Here is a 23,592-nt window from a genome sequence, read left to right as displayed (position 1 = left end):
TAAGGAGGTGACAATAAGATGGACCTTTAATTCCAGAAAAGAATTTTAAAAGGAAAAAGAAGGTAATAAGGAGAGGGCATCCTCGATATTGAGAAGAATAAGACTAAACATACAGAGCTAGAAATATGCATGTGTATCCAAAAAAGAAAATAATCTATTGTAAGTAGTAAATAAAAGAGTAGGTAGATAATTAGGATGGAAAAGTAGGCCAGAATTGCATAAAAGGTTCTAAATGCCAATCTGAGGAATCCATAATTATTTTGATACACAATGATGCAGAGTTCTTATACAATTAAGGGGGAAAATATATTCTAAAAAATGCTATTTTTTTTTTAAAAAATGCTAAGTCTTAGAAAACTTTTACAGCACTCAAACCTACCAACTTTTAATGGGCAAGAGTAATTCAGTAGCACTGACCAGACTAAGTCAACATTTCATCATCCTAATGGGTTTGTATGTTTAAGAGAGCCCTAACATTTCTAATTATGATCTTCACTCAAATAGAAATTGCTTATTTTAATTGGAAACTTTGTAAGTGAGGTAATGCAGAAGGATTGAAGGAGTTCTAAATGCTCTTTTATACACACCTCAAGAGAAACAAGACCAGACACATCCTCAGGGATCTTTGTGAGCTGATTAGTGGCTAAATTCAATTCTACCATACTGGTCCAAGTTCCAAAATCCAAGGGAAGTGATGTCAACTGATTGTCCTAACAAAGACAAAAAGAAGCATCTAAAGTATAACCATAAAAACAAAGTTCCATATACTATCCAATGGAAAGAGAATTCTGAAACAGAAAACTTATTCCCTTTTCTTGATAACAAATAAAGAACAAAAAGCAATAAAAAGTCTAAACCTTCAAAGTTTTTCATACAATAGTTAGGTTTTTGTTTTGAGGTAAAACTGGAAGTTTGTTCTCTATGTGATTATCTGTATTGGCTATAGAAAAAAATATACCATAGTATGGTATATAGGGGTCCTCAAACTTTTTAAAGTGGGGGCCAGATCACGGTCCCTCAGAGAGCTGGAGGGCCGGACTATATGAACTACTAATTCCTACTGTAACACCTCGGCTGCACTCACTGCCCAAAAAACCTAGCGGGCCGGATCAGACTCCTCTGCGGGCCGCATGTGGCCCGCGGGGCGTAGTTTGAAGACGCCTGAATAAACCAACAAGAGATTTCAAAGGTCCCAGTGGATGTTTTCCCCATTTTACAATAATGTATAGAAATCACTGAATAAAAGGTGGATGCTCATGAACACAGTGAAAGAATAAACATCTAATAAGGGCCTATAAGGAAACTAGATAACCACAGCAATTCTAGAAATGCTGAGCAATAAAGTACGAGAGGGAAAAAGTCTTAATAAGGCAGCAAATTAAACCATTAAATATTAAGTATCCACAATTTTACTTTAAAAGTCCAAAAGATGACAAAAAAATATTTATCACTGAAAACAACTGATGAAATAGTGTGATTCTAATTTTAAAAATTAGATATAGCTATACACAGAAGATAAGTGAAATATATGCCAATGATTCATTATTTTTTTCTGCTTCCTCATATTCATTTATAGAACACATTTTCATCAATGACAACTCTTACCACACTGTCGTTATGTTGGGGGTATTGGTATTGAGAGCGGACCATCAGTCCCAGGTGGGTATCAATGATATATGCCAATATGTTACCAGTGATCCTACCTCTCATTAGTGGATCATTTTATGTCCTTTTTGTTCATCTGTATTTAAAAACTTTTTTTGCAATATACAATGATTATTTTACACAAAACTATTTATAAGAGAAATCCCAAGTAGCAAACATTCATTTGAAAACCAAGTTTTTCTTTTATTACATTATAACCATTACCTATTAATTTTAACATTTAAACTTATGACCTATTGATACCCAAACTACTGATAGTTAATAGAATGCTAAAAACATTTTCATTTTAAAAACTATTACTGTGCTAATATGAACAGGAAAATGTCAGGCTTTATTTGCCTTCTTTCAAGAAAAACTTTTGCTAACCATTATAATTTTGAAGAAAAATTAAGACAAAGCTCTAAGCAAAATTTTACTGAAAAAAAAAAAATACACACAGGCTTTTTCAAGCTAACATATTATATTAACATCATATCCATAAAAAGTATAATCAAATGCAAAAACTAATGAACACCTACGTAGACTGTGTTCTAAACCTCTTATTACAAACTGAACATCAGATTAAAGCCATTACCGCATATAACCAGACTGGATAACAGTAACTTTTATACCTGCTTAAGACTGTAAGATTATTTTGAATTTCCACTAGTTCATTTATTATATACTTCCAAAGAATTATCATAAAGAATAAGTATATTTATGAAAAAGCATAGACAGAATTGAGACTGCAGTTGAAAAAACCATAATTATGTTGAAATGGTTCATCAAAGACAAAAGGATGTATTATGACACAAAAGAAAGAACACTATTACTTAAGCTTGAAATATAGGTTTCCTGAATTCCCACCTCAGCCATGATTTAGTTATGTGGCCAATTTATCTATCTCCTCTGGCCCTAAAGTTTGTTCACTACAAATTAAATCACCAAACAATTAATTTTTCATTTCTTTCCTCCTTTTATAATAAACTTTTTTCCTTATTACAAATGTAAAACTCATTCACTGTAGAATATGGATAAGCAAAAAGAAACTAAAGATGCCCAAAAATAATTCTGATATTCAAAGATAAACACTATATTTGTTATCTACACTAACTTATACATGTATATAAAACTATAGATATTTCATATATAATTAAGCACATTAAAAACAGTTTTTAAAAATATATGTATGGAAAGTCCTGTATGCTTTAACTTTTTGTACTTAATAAATTGAGAATGCTTCAACTGGTAATTACTATTAAACCAAAGTATTATTTTTTAATAGCTTCATAGTATTCTATTGAAGATACAGAGACATACCTGAGAGATATTGAAGGTTTGGTTCCAGACTACCACAATAAAGCAAGTAATGCTTTAATAAGTTACATGTATTTTTTTTTTGTTTCCCAGTGCACAAAATTGTTTGCACTACACTGTAGTCTATTAAGTGTGTAATAGCACTATGTCTAAAAAACAATGTACATACCTTAATTTAAAAATACTTTACTATTAAAAATGCTAAGCATAATTTGGGTCTTCAGCAAGTGATATAGTCTTTTTGCTGGTAGAGGGTCTTACCTAAATGTTCACTGTAAGGGTGATGGCTGCTGAAGCTTGGTGTGGCTGTGGCAATATCTTAAAATAAGAGCAATGAAGTTTGCCACATCAATGAACTCTTCCTTTCATAAAGGACTAGAAACCCGGGCACAAAATTCGTGAGGCAAGGGTGGAGGGGTTTCAGCCCGGCCTGCGCCCTCTCACAGTCCGCCTGCTAGCCGCTCCTTATGCTCGCTGCTCCTTAGCACTGGCACGGAGGCAGGAGAGGCTCCCACCAACACTGCTGCGCTCTCCTATGGGAGCAAACTGACCACCAGGAGGCAGCTCCTGCGTTGAGCGGCTCCCCCTGGTGGTCAGTGTGCATCATTGCGACAGGTCCACCATAAGGGTCGCTTAGGCTTTTACTGATTACATAAATTTCTGCAGCCTCCCTACGACCTCTCTCAGCCTTCACAGTTGAAGAGTTAGGGTCTTGCTCTGAGTTTGGCTTTGGTTTATTACTAGGGAATGTTGTGGGTGGTTGGATCTATCCAGACCACTGAAACTTTCTCTGTATCAGCAATAAGGCTGTTTTGTTTTCTTAACATTCATGTTTTCACTGGAGTAGCACTTTTAATTTCCTTCAAGAACTTTTCATTTTTAGTTACACTCAACTGGCACAAGGAGCCTAACTTCCAGCTTATCTCAGCTTTCAACATGCCTTCCTCACTAGGTTTATTCCTTTCCAGCGTTTAATTTTAAAGTGAGAAACATGAAACTCATTTTACCTGAACACTTAGAGGCCACTATAAGGTTATTAAATGGCTTAATTTCAATATTGTTGTCTCTTAGGAAATAGGGAGTGGGAAAGAGATGAGGGAACGAAGGACAGTGAAGCAGTCAGAACACACACACAGCATTTATCAATTAAGTTTGCCGTTTTATATGAGTGTGATGTGTGGCACCCCAAAACAACTACAACAGTAACAACAAAGGTTACTCATCACAGATTACTATATCAAATATCATTTAAAAGTTTGAAATATTGCAAGAATTTCCAAAATTTTATACAGAGACATGAAGTAAGCAAATAATGTTGGAAAAATGGCATGGACAGACTTGCTTAATGCAAGGTTGCTACAACTTTCAATTTGTCAAAAAACACAGTATCTGAAAAGTATAATGAAGCAAAGTACAATAAAATAAAATATGCCTACAGTACTTTTAAAAAATGAAATCTCTATAATATTATAAGTTGCTACCAATTAAATAGAAAGTTCTGCAATAAATATCCCTACAGTTACACTTTTATGAACACTTGATAGGATCTTCTTTAGGACAAACTGCTAAGGGTATGCATGGTTCTAAGATATTTGTTATCTAATACAAATTGCCCTGAAATATCCTTATTATCAGTTTAGCCCCCATGGCAAGAAGCAAATACCCATTTCTACACTGATAGAGAAAACAAATATTAGTAGAAGTGCTAGTCACATAGCTTTTTTTCCCTATTACAAACAGAAGCTTACCTTCATATTCAGCTTACTTAATACTTTTGCTCTGGAGAAAATTCCAAATGGAATTTTATTGATCCGATTGTGTTCCATGTTGAGAGAATAAATGGTGGAAAACTGAGATGGACCACCTACTGGATATAACTGGAAGCAATTTCTAGCTAAGGTCAAACTATTCAGTTTCACAAGACTTGATAAAAGACTCTGTAAAAAAAATAAAATAAAATATAAGAATTAGAACTGTAAAAAGATTAAAGGGCTTGCAGGAAAGAAATGATAGAGACTAGTTGGTCTGTTCTGTGATGCCTCATGGAGAGTGACAGTCACTACTCAATTTTAGCTAACTGTTCCTTGAAGAAATATGGAATGAATATAGTCAGGTTTTCAGATTTTGCAAGAAACAGCAAATTCATTTACTTATAGGAAATCTTCTGTTTTTTATTCTTTGGCTCAATGTATTTAAATTTCTCTATAAAGAAAATACCTATGTGGGGTAGAGGTGCTTCATGAGTGGCCAGTTTGAGACCTCTAGAGAACAGAAACTTTGGTATCAGTCAGTCCCAGTCCTGCCATTTGCTTGAGATCAATCCTTTCCAGGTCTTTGTTAAGTACCTATCTCTATATTATTAAGATAATGCCTGGCATAGACTAACCAGTTATTTAGTAATTTAATGGTTCCTTTTAGGAATATTAAATTCAGAAGATGAATATACTTCCTGGTATTATATAATACACTAGTGGTGCACAAAATTCATGCATGGGGGAAGGAGGGGGGTGTCCCTCAGCCCAGCCTGCACCCTCTCCAATATGTCTTCCCTTGGGGGACATCCTTCTCACTACCCAGGACTGCTGGCACCTAACCATTCACAGGCCTATCTGCCTGATCACTCTAAACACTCTGCCTGCTGGCCTGATCACCCCTAAATGCCCCCAACTGCCCCCCCCAACCCCTGCTGGCTGGCCTGCCCCCAACTGCCCCCCCCCACTGCCCTGCTCACCCCCAACTGACCCCCTCCCTGTGCCAGCCTGATCGTCCCAACTGCCTCTGCCTCAGCCCCACCACCATGCTTTGTCCAGAAGTTTTCCCAGAAGGACTCTTGGTCTAATTAGCATATTACCCTTTTATTAGTATAGATTGCTTCTCCACATGGTAAAATTTCTGAGGGAATATGCACCTATCAAGTATGTATTTATTAAGCACATAATCCCACTATCCCCTTATCTCCTTACTTCAGCCTTCTACCATGTAACCAGTGTTAGATGTTTAAGTATTACAAAAGAATTTCTGCTATTAAGAATGAAATAAATAAATTAGAGACATTTTTAGAGAAATAAATCACACTCTAACCCTAACCCTATATAATAACACATTGAGAACTAGAGGCCCAGTGCATGGATTCATGCACCGGTGGGGTTCCTTGGCCTGGTCTGCTGAGATTGGACCAAACTGGCTCTGACATCCCCCGAGGGGTCCCAAATTGCGAGAGGGTGAAGGCCAGGCTAAGGGAGCCTTCTGGTACATAATTGGGGTTGGGGAGGGACTGTTATGTTCGGTCCCCAGTCCCCAGAGGGTCTGCCCCCAATGGTCAGTGCATGTCATAGCAACCCGTCAAATGGTCGGACAATTAGCACATTAGGCTCATAGATAGATAGATAGATAGGCTCTTGCTATTCAAATTCTGGTTCAAGGAAAAGAAAATCAGCATCCCCTGGGAGCTTGTTAAAAATGCAGAGTCTTATAGCCCACCCTTGCAGAATCATAAATCCTAAGATTCTCAGGTGATCTGTATGTTCATTAATGCTGAGAAACACCGGTATAGGCTATAAAACACTTTTGAATCCTACTCTATCCTTTAGGAGCTTGTGATTTGGACAAGTTATTACTCTGAACCTTAGTTTTAGTCATTTGCAAATGATGGTGCCTTATTTTATAGGTTGTAGTAAAGATTTTTTAAAGAAATAAAATACATATGTAATTTTACAACATCTAGCATGTAGTAAGTACTTAAATTTTAAGTCCCTTCTCTACTTAAACTGAAAGAAAAGATGAGAAATACTGGAAAATCAGTAAGGAGACTAAGAGTGACATAAATTTTATAGGAAGAAAAAAAATTTAAATATTTAGAGAAGTAAAACACTGAAATAAAAGCCCAAGCAGGGATAAAACAAGCAGTGTGAAATGTGCATGGGTATGTGTGCTTTAAATAATGCTCAAATGTTAGCTGTCCACCACGAGGAAACTGAAGACTCAGCACTTGAGGTGGGAGTTTTTTTGCATGGCCAGCTGAAGGAATGAAATAACTATATAATTAAGGGTATAATTATATAGTGAACTGAAACTTGTTCTTTATACTGAACGTTGAGAAGCTACTCAACATTTGTCTACTGGTGTACACAGATAAAAGGAAAAGTACAGATAAGAGTGGTGAGGGAGTTTTGTATAGCAGTCCATTCAGGAAAAATGTCTATATCATACTTTTTTTAAAATAAAGGAGTTTTATTGAGTCCCATGGCAAAAATGTTATTCTTGTTAGGCTAATTACTTTATTGAATTGGCATTCTTCTATTTTAAAATGTTCAAATCTGAGAATATTTGAAAAGGGGCAGCAAGAAGGCAGCTCTCAAATCTTTCATTCTTAGATCACATGGTGAAGCTTTTGGGTTATCATTGCTTTAGAGTCTGACACATCTAAGTTCCCATCTTAGATAATCACCAGTTTTGTGACCTTTGGTAAGTTAATTAAATAATCAATATATATCTCACCATATTCCCAAAAAAATATGTAACAAATCTGTCCAGAAACATAACTTCTCTTGTCTTATTTCCCCACCTATTTTATAAGAATACCCCCAAAATTCAGATTATAATAGATTTAAATGCATTAATACATATAGAGCACCTAGCCTTATTCCTTAAGCATTACACTACTCTTCCTTATGTCCACATTAAAACTAGCCCATTTTCAGTCTTCAAATAGCAAAATATATAATCATTTTGTCAGTTCTACTTTCAGCAATATGAAAGCCCCCAATGAGAAAGCACTTTCCTGATTTTCTTGCCTATCCCAGCTTAAATGTCTAGATTTTGTCTTCCTTTTTGTATGTATGATAAACACAACTAATTAGATATTTGCATTAGAAATATGCTCTTACAAAGCACATGTACTGTATTTAAATAAGATTCAATGCTTTCCCGTATTTGGACGTCAATCAAAACTCTCATAGCTTCTCCACCTGAAAATAGGCCAGCCCTTCTTCCATAGCCCAACAGAAGAGAGCTGTTCTCTTTGTAATTCTATCAAAAATAAATCATTGCTTTTTTCACTCACAAAATATTATTTATGAAAGTACTTTTCACAATCTCTGTATCCTAAGAGGAACCCAATAATTATTAGTTTCCCTTCACTGACAGTAAGACTAAATATATAAATAAATGTTTTAATTTCTCACTGTGAAATTTGATATATACCTAGTCTTTATATTTAGGCACAGTGAAGTTGTAAAAGCAGTCAATCTTACTTAAACTCATAAATCACACCCAAAAAGCATCCCAACAAGGTCTAATTAATGTGCTAATTATTTGTCTTATTATGGATATGAATCACTTTTAGAAAAGGGGATGATGACATTAAACAGGAGAATCTCACTCATTATGATCATTTTAAATTACCATATATCAGAAACACAAAAGTCCAGACAGTCTAGTTGTCAGAGCTCTATCTACAATCTGTGGATTCTATTCCTTATCCCACTTTAACTGCTGCTAACAATGATAATCTTTGCCACAGGTGAGATATCATAATAGTTTTAGTGGTCACTGGCCCACTACAGTAGAAACAACAATTCTGGGAAACTCATTTCTGTACTCTGACCAAGCCACTTTCTGAAATCTCAAATACCCAGATTAATGAGCTAAATTAATAGGTGCTATTTTATTTCTATATCCCTAAGAAACAAATAAATTTAATATATTTATTATGTAAACTAACTGCTATAAACCTATAGCTTCATCTAAACTCTTCTTTCAAAATCAAAGCATAAATCTGAAACATATTCACCCAAGCATCTTTATTCTTAATTCAAATATACATACACAAACATCACAGAAAAACTAGCTATCGTCGAAAAATAGGGCCACTTATATTTTTAATTGTTGAGAAAAAATACTTTGCAAAAGCTTACTCAATCAATTAGTCCACTATTCCATTCTTTTCTATGTTAGAATACTATAATTTATGCTGAATAACCATAAGCAAACATACAAATTGCTGGGTATGCTAAAATAGTATGTAGCAAAAGAAGGAAAGGCAAGAGTAAAAATATTATCAAGTTGAAAAGGATTTTTTAAAGTATCTTTTCCAATTAATTTGAGTAAAATAAGTAAAAATATTTTTCTAATACAATCAACCAAACCCAAATTAAAATTAATATGTTAAAAAAAACAACAACACATTTTAGTGACTGCCAGATGCAAAATAGGCTTTAATAATATTGCACAAGCAGGTAATAACTTGGGTCATGGGGATGTTGCAGCCATTTTATCTTAATAATAAATAGTATGTTCTATACAGTTCATTGTTTTATCATCTTTCTTCATTAACTTTTTAAAAAACTGAACTACGTGGGGTAGTGAGTTTTAAAACCAGCCATATGACTTTTCCTTTGTTATAGCTTTTATTGCTAGTTTCAAATGACATGAAAAAGATTTACGTGGTGCTAAAGGGGAATGTAGCACACTAACTTACCACTTTGGTTACTCTTTTCTGCACATCAAAAAAATATTTTTTTTTACAATAATATGTTCCTTCAATCATACCTATTCTTTCTTTTTTGGAATTATTATCTTAGTGGTGGCTATATATTCATAGCATACTACTTTTTAGGCAAGCTCAATCATCAAATTATTTACCCAGCTGTAAAAGCTTACTAGTTTCTTCTTTATTATCTAGCAGGTTGTTTCTACTTACCTCTGGTAAAGTAGAAATGTTATTGTTCTCTAAATTTAATTCTTCAAGTGCACTGCATTTTGCCAGTGATCTGGGTATTGCTGACAGTCTGTTATATCTCAGACCAAGACGACTTAAACTGGATAGGTTTCCTATGAATATACACAAGAAGAGAACTTAAGAAAATATATGATGAGCCTCTCACTGTCCTAGGCTATCAACCAGATATTTATGAATTACTATAAAGCATTATTTCAGCAAGATCCTTAACTTTAAGTACCAAGGAACAACACACTACACTATACCAATTAGGATAATGGTGAAGGCACTTTTGTATCCACTTGTCTTAGAGAAATAATGACATACACTATAAGTCAATTATAAAAATAAATTATTAGAAAGTATTGCCATACTTTAATAATAAATTAACCTTCAGCTAAGGCCTAATTGTATAACATAAGCAGTATGCATTTGAAATTCATAATAGTTACCCCTTTTGTATCTATGTGATGATGATCCAACATGGAACAAGTGATTATATGTAAAAATGAACATTTAATTTTGAAGAAAAAATTTTCAAATTTCTAATGGTATTATATAAAATAAACAATGCTTTTCCTATGGAAGAAAACTGTTCCACTATAATATAACTAGAGGCCTAATGCACGAAATTCATGCAAGAGTAGGTCCTTCCTTCCCCTAGCTGCTGGTACCAGCTTCCCTCTGCACCTCACAGCCCCGGCTTCGTCTGGAAGGCCATTGGGCTGCCCAGTCTAATTAGCATATTATGCTTTCATTATTATAGATGGCTGGAGCATTCATTAAGGGGTTTCTAAAATCTGCCAGACAAGGAAAGGACTTATTAATAGTAAAAAGTCCCCACAATTCTGTTCTAATAACTGCTATGTCTCAATCACTGTTTACAGTAAAATAGTAGACAAATACAAAATTTTAACCATTTTAAGTGTCATTGAAACCTAAAAGTAAATGCTTAACAACTCAAAAGTCCAATAAACAGAACCAGATTCCTAAAACTTCTCTTCCAAAGGCAAAATAACAAGTTTCTCACTTTCAAAATCAGAATAGATTTCTAGAATTTAAAAATTACAAAATGAAAATGGTGAAATTGCCATATAACATTACATAATACCAAAATTTGTGGTTATTTAAACAAAAATAGTACCTTCAATTTTCCTAAACATTTTTCCACTATTATGTATGGTAGAAGAACCTGAACTTTTAAAAATGTGATGTATGAGAATATGCTATTCTGATGAATTCACATTTGCAAAGGCGTTATCACTTTCTTGAGAAAGTGGCATGTTCAAAGAATCATCCACGTTTTGCCAAAATCTATTCCTCTCAGAAAAATAAAAGAGGTGGAAAAAAAACTAAGGATGATATATCAAAACTCTTTTATACCAGAAAAAAACTGACATCAGAAGTCTGGCACTTACTGTGTGATTCACCCCCTATAGTGGTTTCAACCTCTAACCTCTTTTAATGAGCAGTAAACCACAAACTAAACTGCAACCTAGAAATCAAGCCATAGCTTGCTTTAGTGTTGAGCCATTGCAACAAAGTCAATGTTGCTGAACACATTCTGTGTATAAATGTAGGCCACATGTGTCAAACACAAGGCCCGCGGGCCAAATCTGTCCCGCCAGGCCTTGCAATGTGGCCCGCACTGCGCTGTCATCACTGCACTCCGCTGCGTTTCCATCACAATGACAGTTTATGACTGTTCAGTAAACCATTCGGCCCGCGATTTAGGCTGGATTTTAGATTTTGGCCCCTTCTCTGATTGAGTTCGACACCCCTAATGTAGGCTGTTCACTGCCAATCACAGGCATTTAGCTTTTAGGTGCTCATTTCTTCTTTGTCCCTCAATATTACAGATGAACACACTTTAAACTATACTGACCATGTTTTAAAAACTAAACAGCAATGGTTTTATTTTTCAGGGGGTCTACTTTAGTGAAAAGGGAACAATACTCTATACAATGGACTGTAAAATCAGCAAGAACAGAAAATGCACCCATTCTGCAATTTAAGCACAGAGCTATAGAATATATATTGAAGTACATATGATTTAATATTCTATTTTCTTTATAATCCAGTTGAGCTAATTTCTCAAAATATAATTATTTTCTGCCAGGAAATGGAAATAGTGATTTTTAAATACTATCTTTTAGAAGTTTTACTACTCTAACAATGTTGAATTCTAATATTTTAATATTTATTATCAAAAACAGTATTTTAATGTCCAAGTTGCTATAAGTAACTATCAATATCTTCTTTCACCTCTCATACCATACCTATAGTATCTGGGAGGTCTAGCAGTTCATTGTGCTGCAAGTCAAGGTTGGTTATCTGTGTGCAGTTTCCAATCTCCTTTGGAAGATGTTCAAGTTGATTGTGAGCTACATCCAGCGTAATGAGGTTACATAATTCACCTGTAAACAGGTCAACATAAAAATTTAATAAGAATTATTAAATATATTAAATAATATTTAAAGGAAAACTTCATTTTCTATTATCATAATTAAACTCTTTCAGAAAAAATGTCAAACACAAAATCTAAAACTGTTATTTGAAAATGGCATCTTACAAATACTAAATCATTATATTGTAGACCTGAAACTAATATGCTGTATCTCAAACATACCTAAAAAAGAAAATGACTTAGTCTTTCAGTTAACTGCTCCTACAACTTAGCAACATGGGTAGCAGTGTCTACATTGCTTTGAATGTGTAGCGTGCTGTCACATCAGCAGTACCAGAAGTCAATGATAGCCTATCAAATCTTTCCTCAGCACAAGTGCTCATTTCCCTGTTCTCCTCCTACCTCCATTATCAATAATAACTTCTCCAGATTTTTGGTGTTCAGTGAAAGACCCAACAATTTGATAACAATAAACTAAGTCAACAATTCATTTCTAAGTCTCTAAGGTTTCATACTGAATCCTGGTCAAAAGGAGTTATTTATTAACAACTCTGAATTCCCTTTTCTGTTTTATTTTTCATGCCAAACTAAGTTAGTCATTAACACTGGTACAAAATACTCAAATGAAATAATTAAATAATGTTACCTGGACCATGAAAGCAACTGTATAACCCCTGAAAGTCCTGGGAAAAGTTTTAAAATTTTAGGGACTAAGGGTTACAATTTGAGTTAATATTAAAAAATGACTAGTAACACTAGGTTTCATTAAATTCACTTCAAACCACATTTATTGAAAACTTAACATTTATTATCTATAATAGTTCATAGAAAATTACATAATTGGGAATTAAAATCTCTGTGATCCTTCAACTTTTAAAAGAACTGCTCATTCTGTTTGCATTTTTGCAGATATTAATTATATATGCATTTATTATATATTAATTGTATATCTAACTTGACTTATAAAATGTAACACTGTAGTATAGTGGAAAATTTATTTTTATTTCAATAAATGTTACTGAGTCAAGTGTGTACAAAAAAAATTGCTTATTCTACTTTCTCATATATCTGAATGCTGTGAGAGTTATTTTTTAAATGAGAGACAATAATCTCAGTTCTCAAAAAGCGTATGCTTTAACATATCAGATCATTCTCCTCTCTTATAAAGAATAATGTATTTAATAAGAGGAGAAATCTTAAACTAAGTCATAATTCAATGAAGGACAATAAATTGTAGGAATATTTAGTAAGAGACAAAGATGGGGTTTATTTCTGGTTTCAAAAGTAACCTTTCCTCCCTAGAAGAATAAAATTCTATAAAACTTCCTTGTCCAGAATCTCCTGAATTAAACTGATGAATTAGTAAAACTAACTATCTGATGGCCCTCATTCTAATCCATCCAGGCCAAAAAATAATTTTTTTTTTTTTTTTTTTTTTACTAAATCATCTAACACGAAACTCAAAGGAACCAGTTGGGGCAGGAGCGGACAGTAAGGAATGGTTATATACTGTTTTCTCTCTGAAAACAGGATTTCTTGACTCTCTTGGTGTACATGAAGTCTCTTTCAAAGTAGCAAATGGTGAAAGGAGGTGTAACAGGCAGAATGGAATACTCATCTACAAAAAAAAAAGCAACAACGAAGGTTTCCATGTATCTAACACAAAAAGATATGCCTTACACAAAAGAAAAATGAACATTACCAAATGCAGAGTTTTCTTGGCTACTCTCTATTACCTCTGCTCTTCATATGCTTACATGTACTGTCTGTTCAGTATCCTTTTACTGTTTACTGCCAATGTTCACCCATGTAAATATTTATCCCTGGTATCAAATCACAGGGCATTAGTAAAGATGTTATTAATACTTAAATATTCTGATCCTATAGAACAGTGGTTCTCAACCTTTCTAATGCAGCATTAGAAAGGTTGAGAACAACTGCTATAGAATAAAAGCCTAATATGCTGAGTGTCCAACCGTCCGTTAGACCTTCGCTATGACGTGCACTGACCACCAGGGGGCAGATGTTCCAACTGGTAGGTTAGTTTGCTGCTAGGGTCCAGCTGATTGGGACTGGGCAAAATGGGCTGGACAAGCCCTGGAGCCCTCTCCAATCTGGGACCCCTCAAGGGAAGTTGGAGAGCAGGTTTTGGCTTAATCCCTGCAGGCCAGGCCAAGGGGTCTCACCAGTGCACGAATCCGTGCACCTGGCCTCTAGTTTTAATATAATTTCCCTATAAGGCAGTAGCACAATACAACCTTAAATAATGGCTAAGTTTCAAATACATGATTTAGACTAAATGTCACTATATTTCTAAAACTTCTAATTCTTCACATTCCTCAAATATACGGCTGAATGCAAACTGGATGGCATAATTGAAAGTGGTATACTTAATTAAACAAGAGAATGAAAATTCATTAATATGCATACTATAAATCCAATATGTATCAATAAGCTAGTATTTATAAATGGAAGTTTAACAAAATGATAATTTGCAGAAATTCTGGGTTCTAAATTCTCTTATGGGTTTTGGCAAATAATATGAAAACGAGTATAACACTTTTAAAAATATCAAATTTTCATTTTACTTCATCTTTGTGCCTGGGCCTTATCTTGCAAACATTCTTAAAAGAGCTGATTTTATTTAGCAAGCAATAAAGGATGGTCTATTTCTATCTTTCCTTTATAATAAATGGCTATAATAAAAAAGAAAATAACAAGCATATTGAAAATGTAGAAAAACTGGAACCCTCACACATTGCTCTTGGTAATGTAAAATGGTGCATTCACTTAGGAAAACAATCTAGTAGTTCCTCAAATTAAACATAAAATTACCATATGACTCAGTAATTCCATTTCTATGTACATATGTTAAGAAAAATGAAAACAACGTTCAAACATAAATGTGTACAAAAATGTTTATAGTAATTGTATTCATAGTATCTAGAAAGTAGAAACAACCCAAATGTTCAACATAAGTAATGAATGGTAAATAAAATGTGGTATATTCATGCTATGGAATATATTCATGCTATGGAATATGAAGAACTAATATACACTGTAACATGGATGAATGCAGAAAACAAGATGCTAAGTGAAAGAAGCCTATCATCAAGACCATATTTTGTATGATTGCATTTATATGAAATGTACAGAACAAGAAAATCTATAGAAACAGAAAGTAGATCGATGTTTACCTTAGGGCTAAGGGGTTGGGAGAAAATAGGAGTGGTGAATGCTAAAGGGTACGGTTTCTTTTGGTGTGATGAAAAGGTTCTAAAAATTGTTTGTGATGGTTGCACAGTTCTGTGAACATGCTAAAAAACAATAAATTATATACTTTAAATTTGTGAATTGTATGTATATGAATTACATCTTAAGCTGCTGATATTCTCCCCACTTCAAAAAAGAAAAAGAAAAATCTAATGCAATGGCTTTCAACTGCAGCTACACATAGAATAACCCAGCTTATTCTTTAAAAGTACAGATGCCATGGACTGGCCAGACCACTAAATCATAATCTATGAGAGTGGGACCCACTATTTTAGACTAGAAGGGGCAGTAGTGTAAGATCTAGGTTTATATTCTAACTTCCTAGTTGCATGATATTGAGTAAATTATCTAATCTCTCTACATTTTCAGTTCTTCCTTCGGCACAATAAGAGGAGAAATACCTATTTCCTTGGGTTATACAATTTAATGAAATAATATATGTAAAGTACTGAACAGCCCCAAATCCATGCATCTAAGTTAAGTCTTATACATCCTAATTCCTCATAATAAATATTATGCACAAAGAGGTCATGGTTTGATTCCTGGTCAGGGCACATCTCAGTTTCAGGCTTGATCCCTGGTAGGAGGTGTGCAGGAGGCGGCCCATCGATTTTCCTCACACATATCGATGTTTCTTTCTCTTCCACGCGTGCGCTCGCTCTCTCTCTTTCTCCCTCTCTCTCCCCCTTTCTCTCGGTCTAAATCAACCAAAACGATTATTTTTTAAAATGTGTTCTTAATTCCCAGGTAATCTCATAATTTCTCTATTGGAAAAAAAAAAATCCTTAAAGAGAGACTTCATATGAATTAAAGCCAAAGTTTTAGAATGAAGAATAAAACATACGCAAAACAACAAGAACAAAGATAAGCAAAAACATTTTTCCCATATTAAAAAGTAACCATTTCTTTCTCCAAAAGCCTATAATTTCTATTCCACTATGAACCATATATACAGCTCAAATTTTGACTGAATCTGGTATAAAATCAGAAGTCGTTCAACAACTACATTCTCATCGGAACACATGGAAAGGAATATTTCCTTTAGAATGCCTGAGAATACTTTAATATCTCATTAAGTGAGCCACATCTTGTAACTACTGGTATGGAAAAGTACTCCATGGGTTTTTCTAAGTACATTTAATTAAACCAAAATTAAATTATGATTTTAAATATCTGGTTAGAGTCAAATGTAGTTACACCATAACTAAAATTTACATTGCACCTTTTCAAAACTAGATAAAAATTTTAAAATACAGAGTATTTCATCTCTAGAAGCTGCAGAACCTAAGAGGAGGAAATTTCCTTTATTGCTCACTATAAGACCAATGCTCAAACCAACAAAATATTTAATCCAACCTTTTTTTTAAGAATAAACTAGACTTTCATACAAAAGAAAACTTTCCTTTAAAAGTTGCATAATCAATTACGTCAATTTTTAAAAATTTATAAAAAGGGTCCACAAAGATAATACCTTTATCAATTTCCCAAAATTAAGTCAAAGGTTTATTATATTTCAAACGTTTCTAAAAATTTTTTCCATAATTAAGACTATCAAGACAAATTTTTTTACTGATTCGTTTATACATGTATATTTCCTATTTTTAGACTACCATTCTTTTAAAAACATTTGTTTCAGTAAAATTTAGCTTTATATAAAAAACTGGAATGAAATCTACCAAATTGCTAACAGTGTTTCATTTAGTATGTCATTTTTCTACTTTTCTGTATTCTTGAATTGTTTTTAATGAACATGTGAGTACTTTTAAAATTCCTCAATTTTCATCAGACACTGCCCTGATATGCCAATCTTTTGTAGTAACTTAGGTAGAAAAGGGATGTGAATTTAAACAAACACTTTTCAGGTAAAGAAGGGAAAGTCAGAAAATGGGAAAATGTAGCCTTAATGAATCTAGTAAAATTACATATATAAATACTTTAAAAATAAGGGGCAACAACTTAAAAATCAGGCAAGCATCTTTTTCTGCTTCAAATTCACTTTTTCTTCAAAGAAAATGAAAGCAGATTGGGTTTGTGGGGAAAAGGCCTAATTGCATCTATTTTCAAATTCATTTTCTTGAGTCTATACAATATCTCAAACCATGCACTATTAATATTGCTAAACCTAAGTAATTAAAGTAAACCATAAATAAGATAGAATTTAGAAACCATATTCTTTTAAGCAAGTATCAAATATTTACTGGTATGGAAAAGTACTCCAATTATTGCTACATACAATAATAGTAAACCAAGGCTCTTACCAATTTCAGCAGGTAATTGTTTGATTTTGTTCTCTCGAATACTAAGCATGCTGAGTTTTGACAGGTTTTTTATGTCCTTTTCCACAGTAGTTATACGATTAAAGCGAAGGTAAAGAGTGGTGAGAGAATCTAGCCTATACACCACTGAAGGAATTTCTCGCAGTTTATTATGCCGTAAATCAAGCATCCGCAGCTTCTTCAAGTTATCAAGAGAGTCAGGCAAACTGGTTAGTGAGTTTTCACTTAGAGCCAGTGTCATGAGATTTACTAGACAGCCCACTTCTGCTGGGAGGGACTGTAATTTGTTGCTATATAAATAAAGTTCTGTTAATTGAGTCAACTCTTTGATTGATGATGGCAATATGTGTATAGATCTCTTGGATAAGTCCAAACGCATTGAGTTCTCTTCCCGACATTTGTTGAGCTCTTTAATTACCTCTGCATTGCTGGATTTTTTTCTAGTCCCAGGTGCTGGATTTGGCCGTTTGATCGTATTGTCAACTGAAAAAGCCACCCCTGGTTGGGCAGCACTGGAGTCCTTCTTTCCATCTTTGGCATCTTTCCCTTTGGTCTTAGGTTCTTTTTCTTTGCTCTCTTTCCCAAAACCTCCAGAGGCTTTTGCCTCTTTTTCTCTTTCCTTGGCTGATGGTACTTTGGGATCTTTCTCTTTAGAGTCTTTTTCTTTTCCTAAACTACTACTCATGGTGACTCAAGCTTCAGCAAAAACTACATGAACTCTTTTTATTTGCCAACAATAGGAATTGGAATTCAAAGATGAAGAGACAAAGATCCTATGGAATCAAAAAGGTACTGGCTTGAAGAAGTAATCAACACGGAGTAACAGCCATCTATTACATGTTGGATCTATTCTCATTTCTGATAACTCATTCCAACTGGTAAAATGGTGCTGGTCAAGCAATGATTCATTAGAATTCCTGAAATAAAACACAGATAACATTAATATTTTAGATTATAATTTATTCTAAGCAAATAGGCTCTGAAAAACATTTATACTGACAATTTTGGCATTTTCTTACGATTTTATGCAGTAAATATTTATCAAACACTTATGCAAAATCCTTAGAAAAACTATGAAAATTAATAAGGTAGACCTTATCCTCAAATAATTTATAGTCTGAACAGGAAGAGGTAAGATAAGTATACCAGTTACTATAGAACAAAACTGTTAAGGGATGAAAAAGAGAAGTCACAAAGCAGCTAATGTCTGAGTGCTTTCCATGTACAAGCATTATTGTAAGGAATTTACAAATATTAATTAATTTAATATATTTAACAGTCCTATGAGATAAGTTTGTTATCCCTATTTCATTAACAGAGTCAATGAGGCACAGAAATATTTTTAACTAGCTTTTAAACTTGGAAAAATGATAAAGATGAGATTCCAACAAAGATAGTTTGTATCCACAGCCTATGTTCCTAACCACTACACTAAAACTGCTCTATCTGCAACTAGTATCAGATAGCTCTACGTAACAGCGATGATTTCAAAAGTGATGATGACAAAACAGAGAGCAGTCTGGTAAAAGAACAAAATAAGCAAAGTGAAATGTATAGAGAACACCAAATAGTTCAGGAAAAGGGCATTAAGAATCTGCACTCAAGCAAGCACTCTAGATGTCTCTGATGCAGGTAGATCTGGGGGATATCTTTCTGAAACAGTCTCCAATGATATCTATATGCTAGGAACTGGAAAAGTTAGGACTCTTAATTATTCTTAAAAGAAGAAAAAGTTCACTAGTAAAATGATCAAAAGGATCCACAAATGCTAAAAAATGAGTAATATTTTTCTGAAGGAGTTAGTCCTCCCTAAAGAATTCAAAATGTAAAATATAATTTTTGTTTTGTAGCTCTAGCATTAATTTTCTAACTAACTGGCCTTTATTTGGTACTAGGGCTTAAAGATTAAAGCTAAAACTATAACATCTTACCTGATTAGCATAAGATATTAAAAGATGTTAATAAAGTTTTATTAAACTACAAAAAGTATAATAGTCTAAGTCAGCAAATTTCAATATATATATTTTTTTAATCTCACCCAAGGATTTTTAAAAATTGATTTCAGAGGTTTGAGAGGGGGTAAGGAGGGAGAAAGAGCACACAAAACATCCATGTAAGAGAGAAATATGAATCGATTGCCTCCCATATGTGCCCCAACTGGGGATCGAACTCACAACCTTTTGGTGTACAGGATGGATAATGCTCCAACCAACTGAGCCACCCAGCCAGGGCTGTTTTCAACCTTTTTCATCTCATGGCACACATAATAAACTAATTACTGAAATTCTGCAGCACATCAGAAAATATATTTTTTGCTAATCTAAACCCAAAATAGGTGTAATTTTGATTCATTCAGACTGGATGGCTATTGTTGTGTTGGCTGTTGTCATTTTTTTTTTTTTTTTAATTTGACAAACTAAGAGAAATGAGGTCAGTAAAATATTCAGGTACTGCATGTTTTAAAAATTCTCCTGGCACACCAGTTAAAAATCACTGGTCTAAATGCACAGGATTATGCTAAAAATTTTAGCATTAGAGGGTGTGTGCTCTACCTTATACAAACAAGGCTACAGTTTAAACAGCCAAAACACTCACATATGACACCTAATTGAAAATATAGTATATTATTAAGTCTTCAGATAAGTGGAATATACTATATAACACTTTTAAGAAATCAGTGGTTTGAAATCACTCCCATACTAAAAGTACACACATACTTGTGTGTGTGTGTGTGTGTGTGTGTGTGTGTGTGCATGGTTTTCTAGTCAGGCTCCAATCTTTTTCAGGTTTACAATTTGTACCAATATAATCTCCATTCCTATCTTAAATACTATTGACACAGTTTGCTTAAATTGCTTTTTCTGCACTACCTTATCTTTATTCAGCTTGTTCCCTCTGCTAGGATGATCCTTTCCTCCTCTTCACCTCCACTCCCTTGTCCCCCTGTGACACCATTCATACACTACCCTCATCAATTCTCTGTTCCTTGAACATACCGTACTGTCTCCTCCACCCATGCGTATATTCTTGTTTCCTCCTTTGCCTGTATACTTTCCCCACTATATCCCTTATACCTCTTCCTTTTCCAGATGAACCCATAAACATCTTTTAAGACTTCTAGAGGTCACTTTTTCCAGAAAGTCTTTCCTGCACTGTTCTCAGGAGGTACCTCCCAAGAGACTCTCATGAATGTCCATTACTATGTAAGTTTTTTTAAAATTATTGGTTTTATTTCTAGTCCCTACGTAAATCTTTTCACATTTCAAGTTCTTGTTAACTTTCACAACAGCAATATAATATCTGTCCTTCATATATAATAATTTCTATCTGTATTTTTCTTATTTCTTTAATAAAACTATAACAACATTTTTGAGTGTCAAACACACCCATTCCCCAACCTGGTCAAGTCAGAACTTAAAGCAACTCAGTTTTGCAGAGCAAGGTGGGCATCCACTCCAGTGATGGGAGAAAATGAAAAATCAAAAAGTCCCATAGCATAATGTCAGCAGAAAACTAAAGAGGGTAGAGTACTGAAAGCCTACCCCCATCTTGGATTTCAGAGCCCAGGTGAGAGGAGAAAGACAATCCCACAAGGCGGCAGTTCAGTTTGGGGAATATCAGAACCCAAACAAGACAAAGTGAACATCAGCATATGTTGGCAATTCACAAGAGGTGTCAGAGGCCAAGGGATGTGGGAATGTGTGTCCTTACAGGGGGGTGGCTCAGCATGAAGACCGAATGGAGTGAAAAACTGTACACAGGTAGTGATGGAGCAGAGTGTGACACTGAAGTATAACAGGGGTAAGTAAGGAAGATGTCTACATGAAGAGCTGAGTGGTTAAGGGATAAGTGCATGCATGGGGAGTTAAGAATACAAGCAAGGTGAAGAGGGCCTCCTCTATATAAATACAGCACTAAAAAATGGGCAGGCAATTCACAGAATAATACTTAAATGACCAATAAATACTGTTTCAAAACTACTCAATATCACTAGTAATTTGACAACTATTAAGAGATATTACTGCCATCAGGTTAGCAAGTAAAAAGTCTGATAAAACCAACTGTTAAGAGAATATGGAGCTGAAAAACCCACTCTGTGCTAGTAAAATATCGTTGTTAAAACAATTTTGGTGAACAATTTAGTAAAAACCTGATGAATTTGAAAATGCCACATCTACCCATTAGATCGATCAATTCTATTCCTAGGATTTACAGTATGAAAACTTCTACACGCTTGCATATGGAGCCTCTATGGCAAAGTCACTCTTCACCATGTTAAAAACCACTACGTATACCTATAGAAACTCAGATAAATCTCAGAAACAAGAGTAAACACCTCCAAAAACAGAAACATATTAAATTGCAGAATAATATATAAAGAATGGTTCTGTGGGTGAACATATTCGTCAATGGCACATCCGATACAGGATTTAATATCCAAAATTTATAAAGAACTCAAAACCAAAAACACAATCAAATTTTAAAATGGGCAAAGGACCTGAATAGACACTTTTCCAAAGAAAACATACAGATGGCCAAGAGACATAAAAAGATGCTCAATATCACTGCAAATGAATGAAACTAGATTGCATTTTATCCCCATGTACAAAAATTAATTCAAAATGGATCAAAGACTTAGACATAAGACCCTAGCCACATGTGTCAAACACAAGGCCCGCGGGCCAAATCCGTCCCGCCAGGCCTTGCAATGTGGCCCGCACTGCGCTGTCATCACTGCACTCCGCTGCGTTTCCATCACAATGACAGTTTATGACTGTTCAGTAAACCATTCGGCCCGCGATTTAGGCTGGATTTTAGATTTTGGCCCCTTCTCTGATTGAGTTCGACACCCCTACCCTAGACTATAAGTCACATAGAAAAAAATATAGGTGCCAAACTTATGGATCTACGTGGTAGAGAACATTTTGTGGACTTGACCCCAAAGGCAAGGGAGGTAAAGGCAAAAATAAATAAATGGGAATATGTCAAACTGAAGAGCTTCTGCACAGCAAAAGAAATGGACAACAAAACAAACAGGCAGCCAACCAGATGGGAGATGATATTTCCAAACAGTAGCTCCGACAAAGGTTTAACTTCCAAAATATATAAAGAACTCATAAAACTCAACACCAAACAAACAAACAATCCAATCAAACAGTGGGCAGAAGACCTGAAAATACACCTCTCCCAAGAAGACATACAAACAGCCAATAGATATATGAAAAGATGTTCAACCTCACTGGCAATCAGGGAAATGCAAATTAAAACTATAATACAATGAGATAGCACCTTACACCAGTTAGAGTCGCCATTATCAACAAGACAAGCAACAAGTGTTGGAGAGGTTGTGGTAAAAGGGACCCCTCATTGAATGCTGGTGGGAATGTAGACTGGTACAACCACTATAAAAAGCAGTCTGGCAATTCCTCAAAAAATTAAAAATAGAGCTACCATACGACCCAACAATCCCACTCCTGGGTATATACCCGAAAAATTAGAAATAATTTATACACAAAGACATATGCACCTCCATGCTCTTTCTAGCATTATTCACAGTGGCCAACAGTTGGAAACAGCCAAAGTCCCATACGATAGAGGACTGGATAAAGAAAATGTGGTCTATGTACACAATGGAATACTACTGTACACAGCTATAAGAAAGGATGAAATAGCGCAATTTATAACATGGATGGACCTTAAGAAGATTATGCTAAGTGGAATAAGTCAAACAGAGAAAGCTAAGGACTATATGATTTAACTCATGTGGAATATAAAAACTGAAACTTATGAACACAAACAGCAGTGTGGTAGTTGCCAGAGGGAGAAGGGTGGGGGAAGAAAGGGGTCCTAATATGAGGTGACAGGAGAAGATTTGGCTTTGGATGGTGAGCACAAAGTCCTATATACAGATTTTGTAAATTAATAATCCACACATGTAACCTATATGTTCATGTAGA

At 34.5% G+C, this 23,592-nt stretch overlaps 1 protein-coding gene across 3 annotated transcripts in view; it reads right to left on the bottom strand.

Moving 5' to 3' along the window:
- Window positions 1-23,592, bottom strand: part of SHOC2 (SHOC2 leucine rich repeat scaffold protein) — a 46,953-nt gene that overhangs the window by 6,224 nt on the left and 17,137 nt on the right. For 2 of the 3 annotated variants that reach the window (XM_036438975.2, XM_036438974.1), the window contains exons 2-6: window positions 17,618-18,552; window positions 11,959-12,096; window positions 9,662-9,792; window positions 4,710-4,898; window positions 588-710 (exon numbers count right to left, since the gene is read on the bottom strand). In XM_036438975.2, coding sequence (XP_036294868.1) covers window positions 588-710; window positions 4,710-4,898; window positions 9,662-9,792; window positions 11,959-12,096; window positions 17,618-18,320 — 1,284 coding nt within the window. In that variant the 5' untranslated portion in view covers window positions 18,321-18,552. The remainder of the gene's footprint in view (window positions 1-587; window positions 711-4,709; window positions 4,899-9,661; window positions 9,793-11,958; window positions 12,097-17,617; window positions 18,553-23,592) is intronic. The other variant, XM_045582075.1, reaches the window with a different exon arrangement.

Source organism: Pipistrellus kuhlii, unplaced genomic scaffold (genome assembly GCF_014108245.1).
Source record: "Pipistrellus kuhlii isolate mPipKuh1 unplaced genomic scaffold, mPipKuh1.p scaffold_m20_p_15, whole genome shotgun sequence".
NCBI classification, from domain to species: Eukaryota; Metazoa; Chordata; class Mammalia; order Chiroptera; family Vespertilionidae; genus Pipistrellus; species Pipistrellus kuhlii.
The sequence above is the reverse complement of the archived record's forward strand: the minus strand, read 5'-3'. Positions and strand labels throughout refer to the sequence as shown.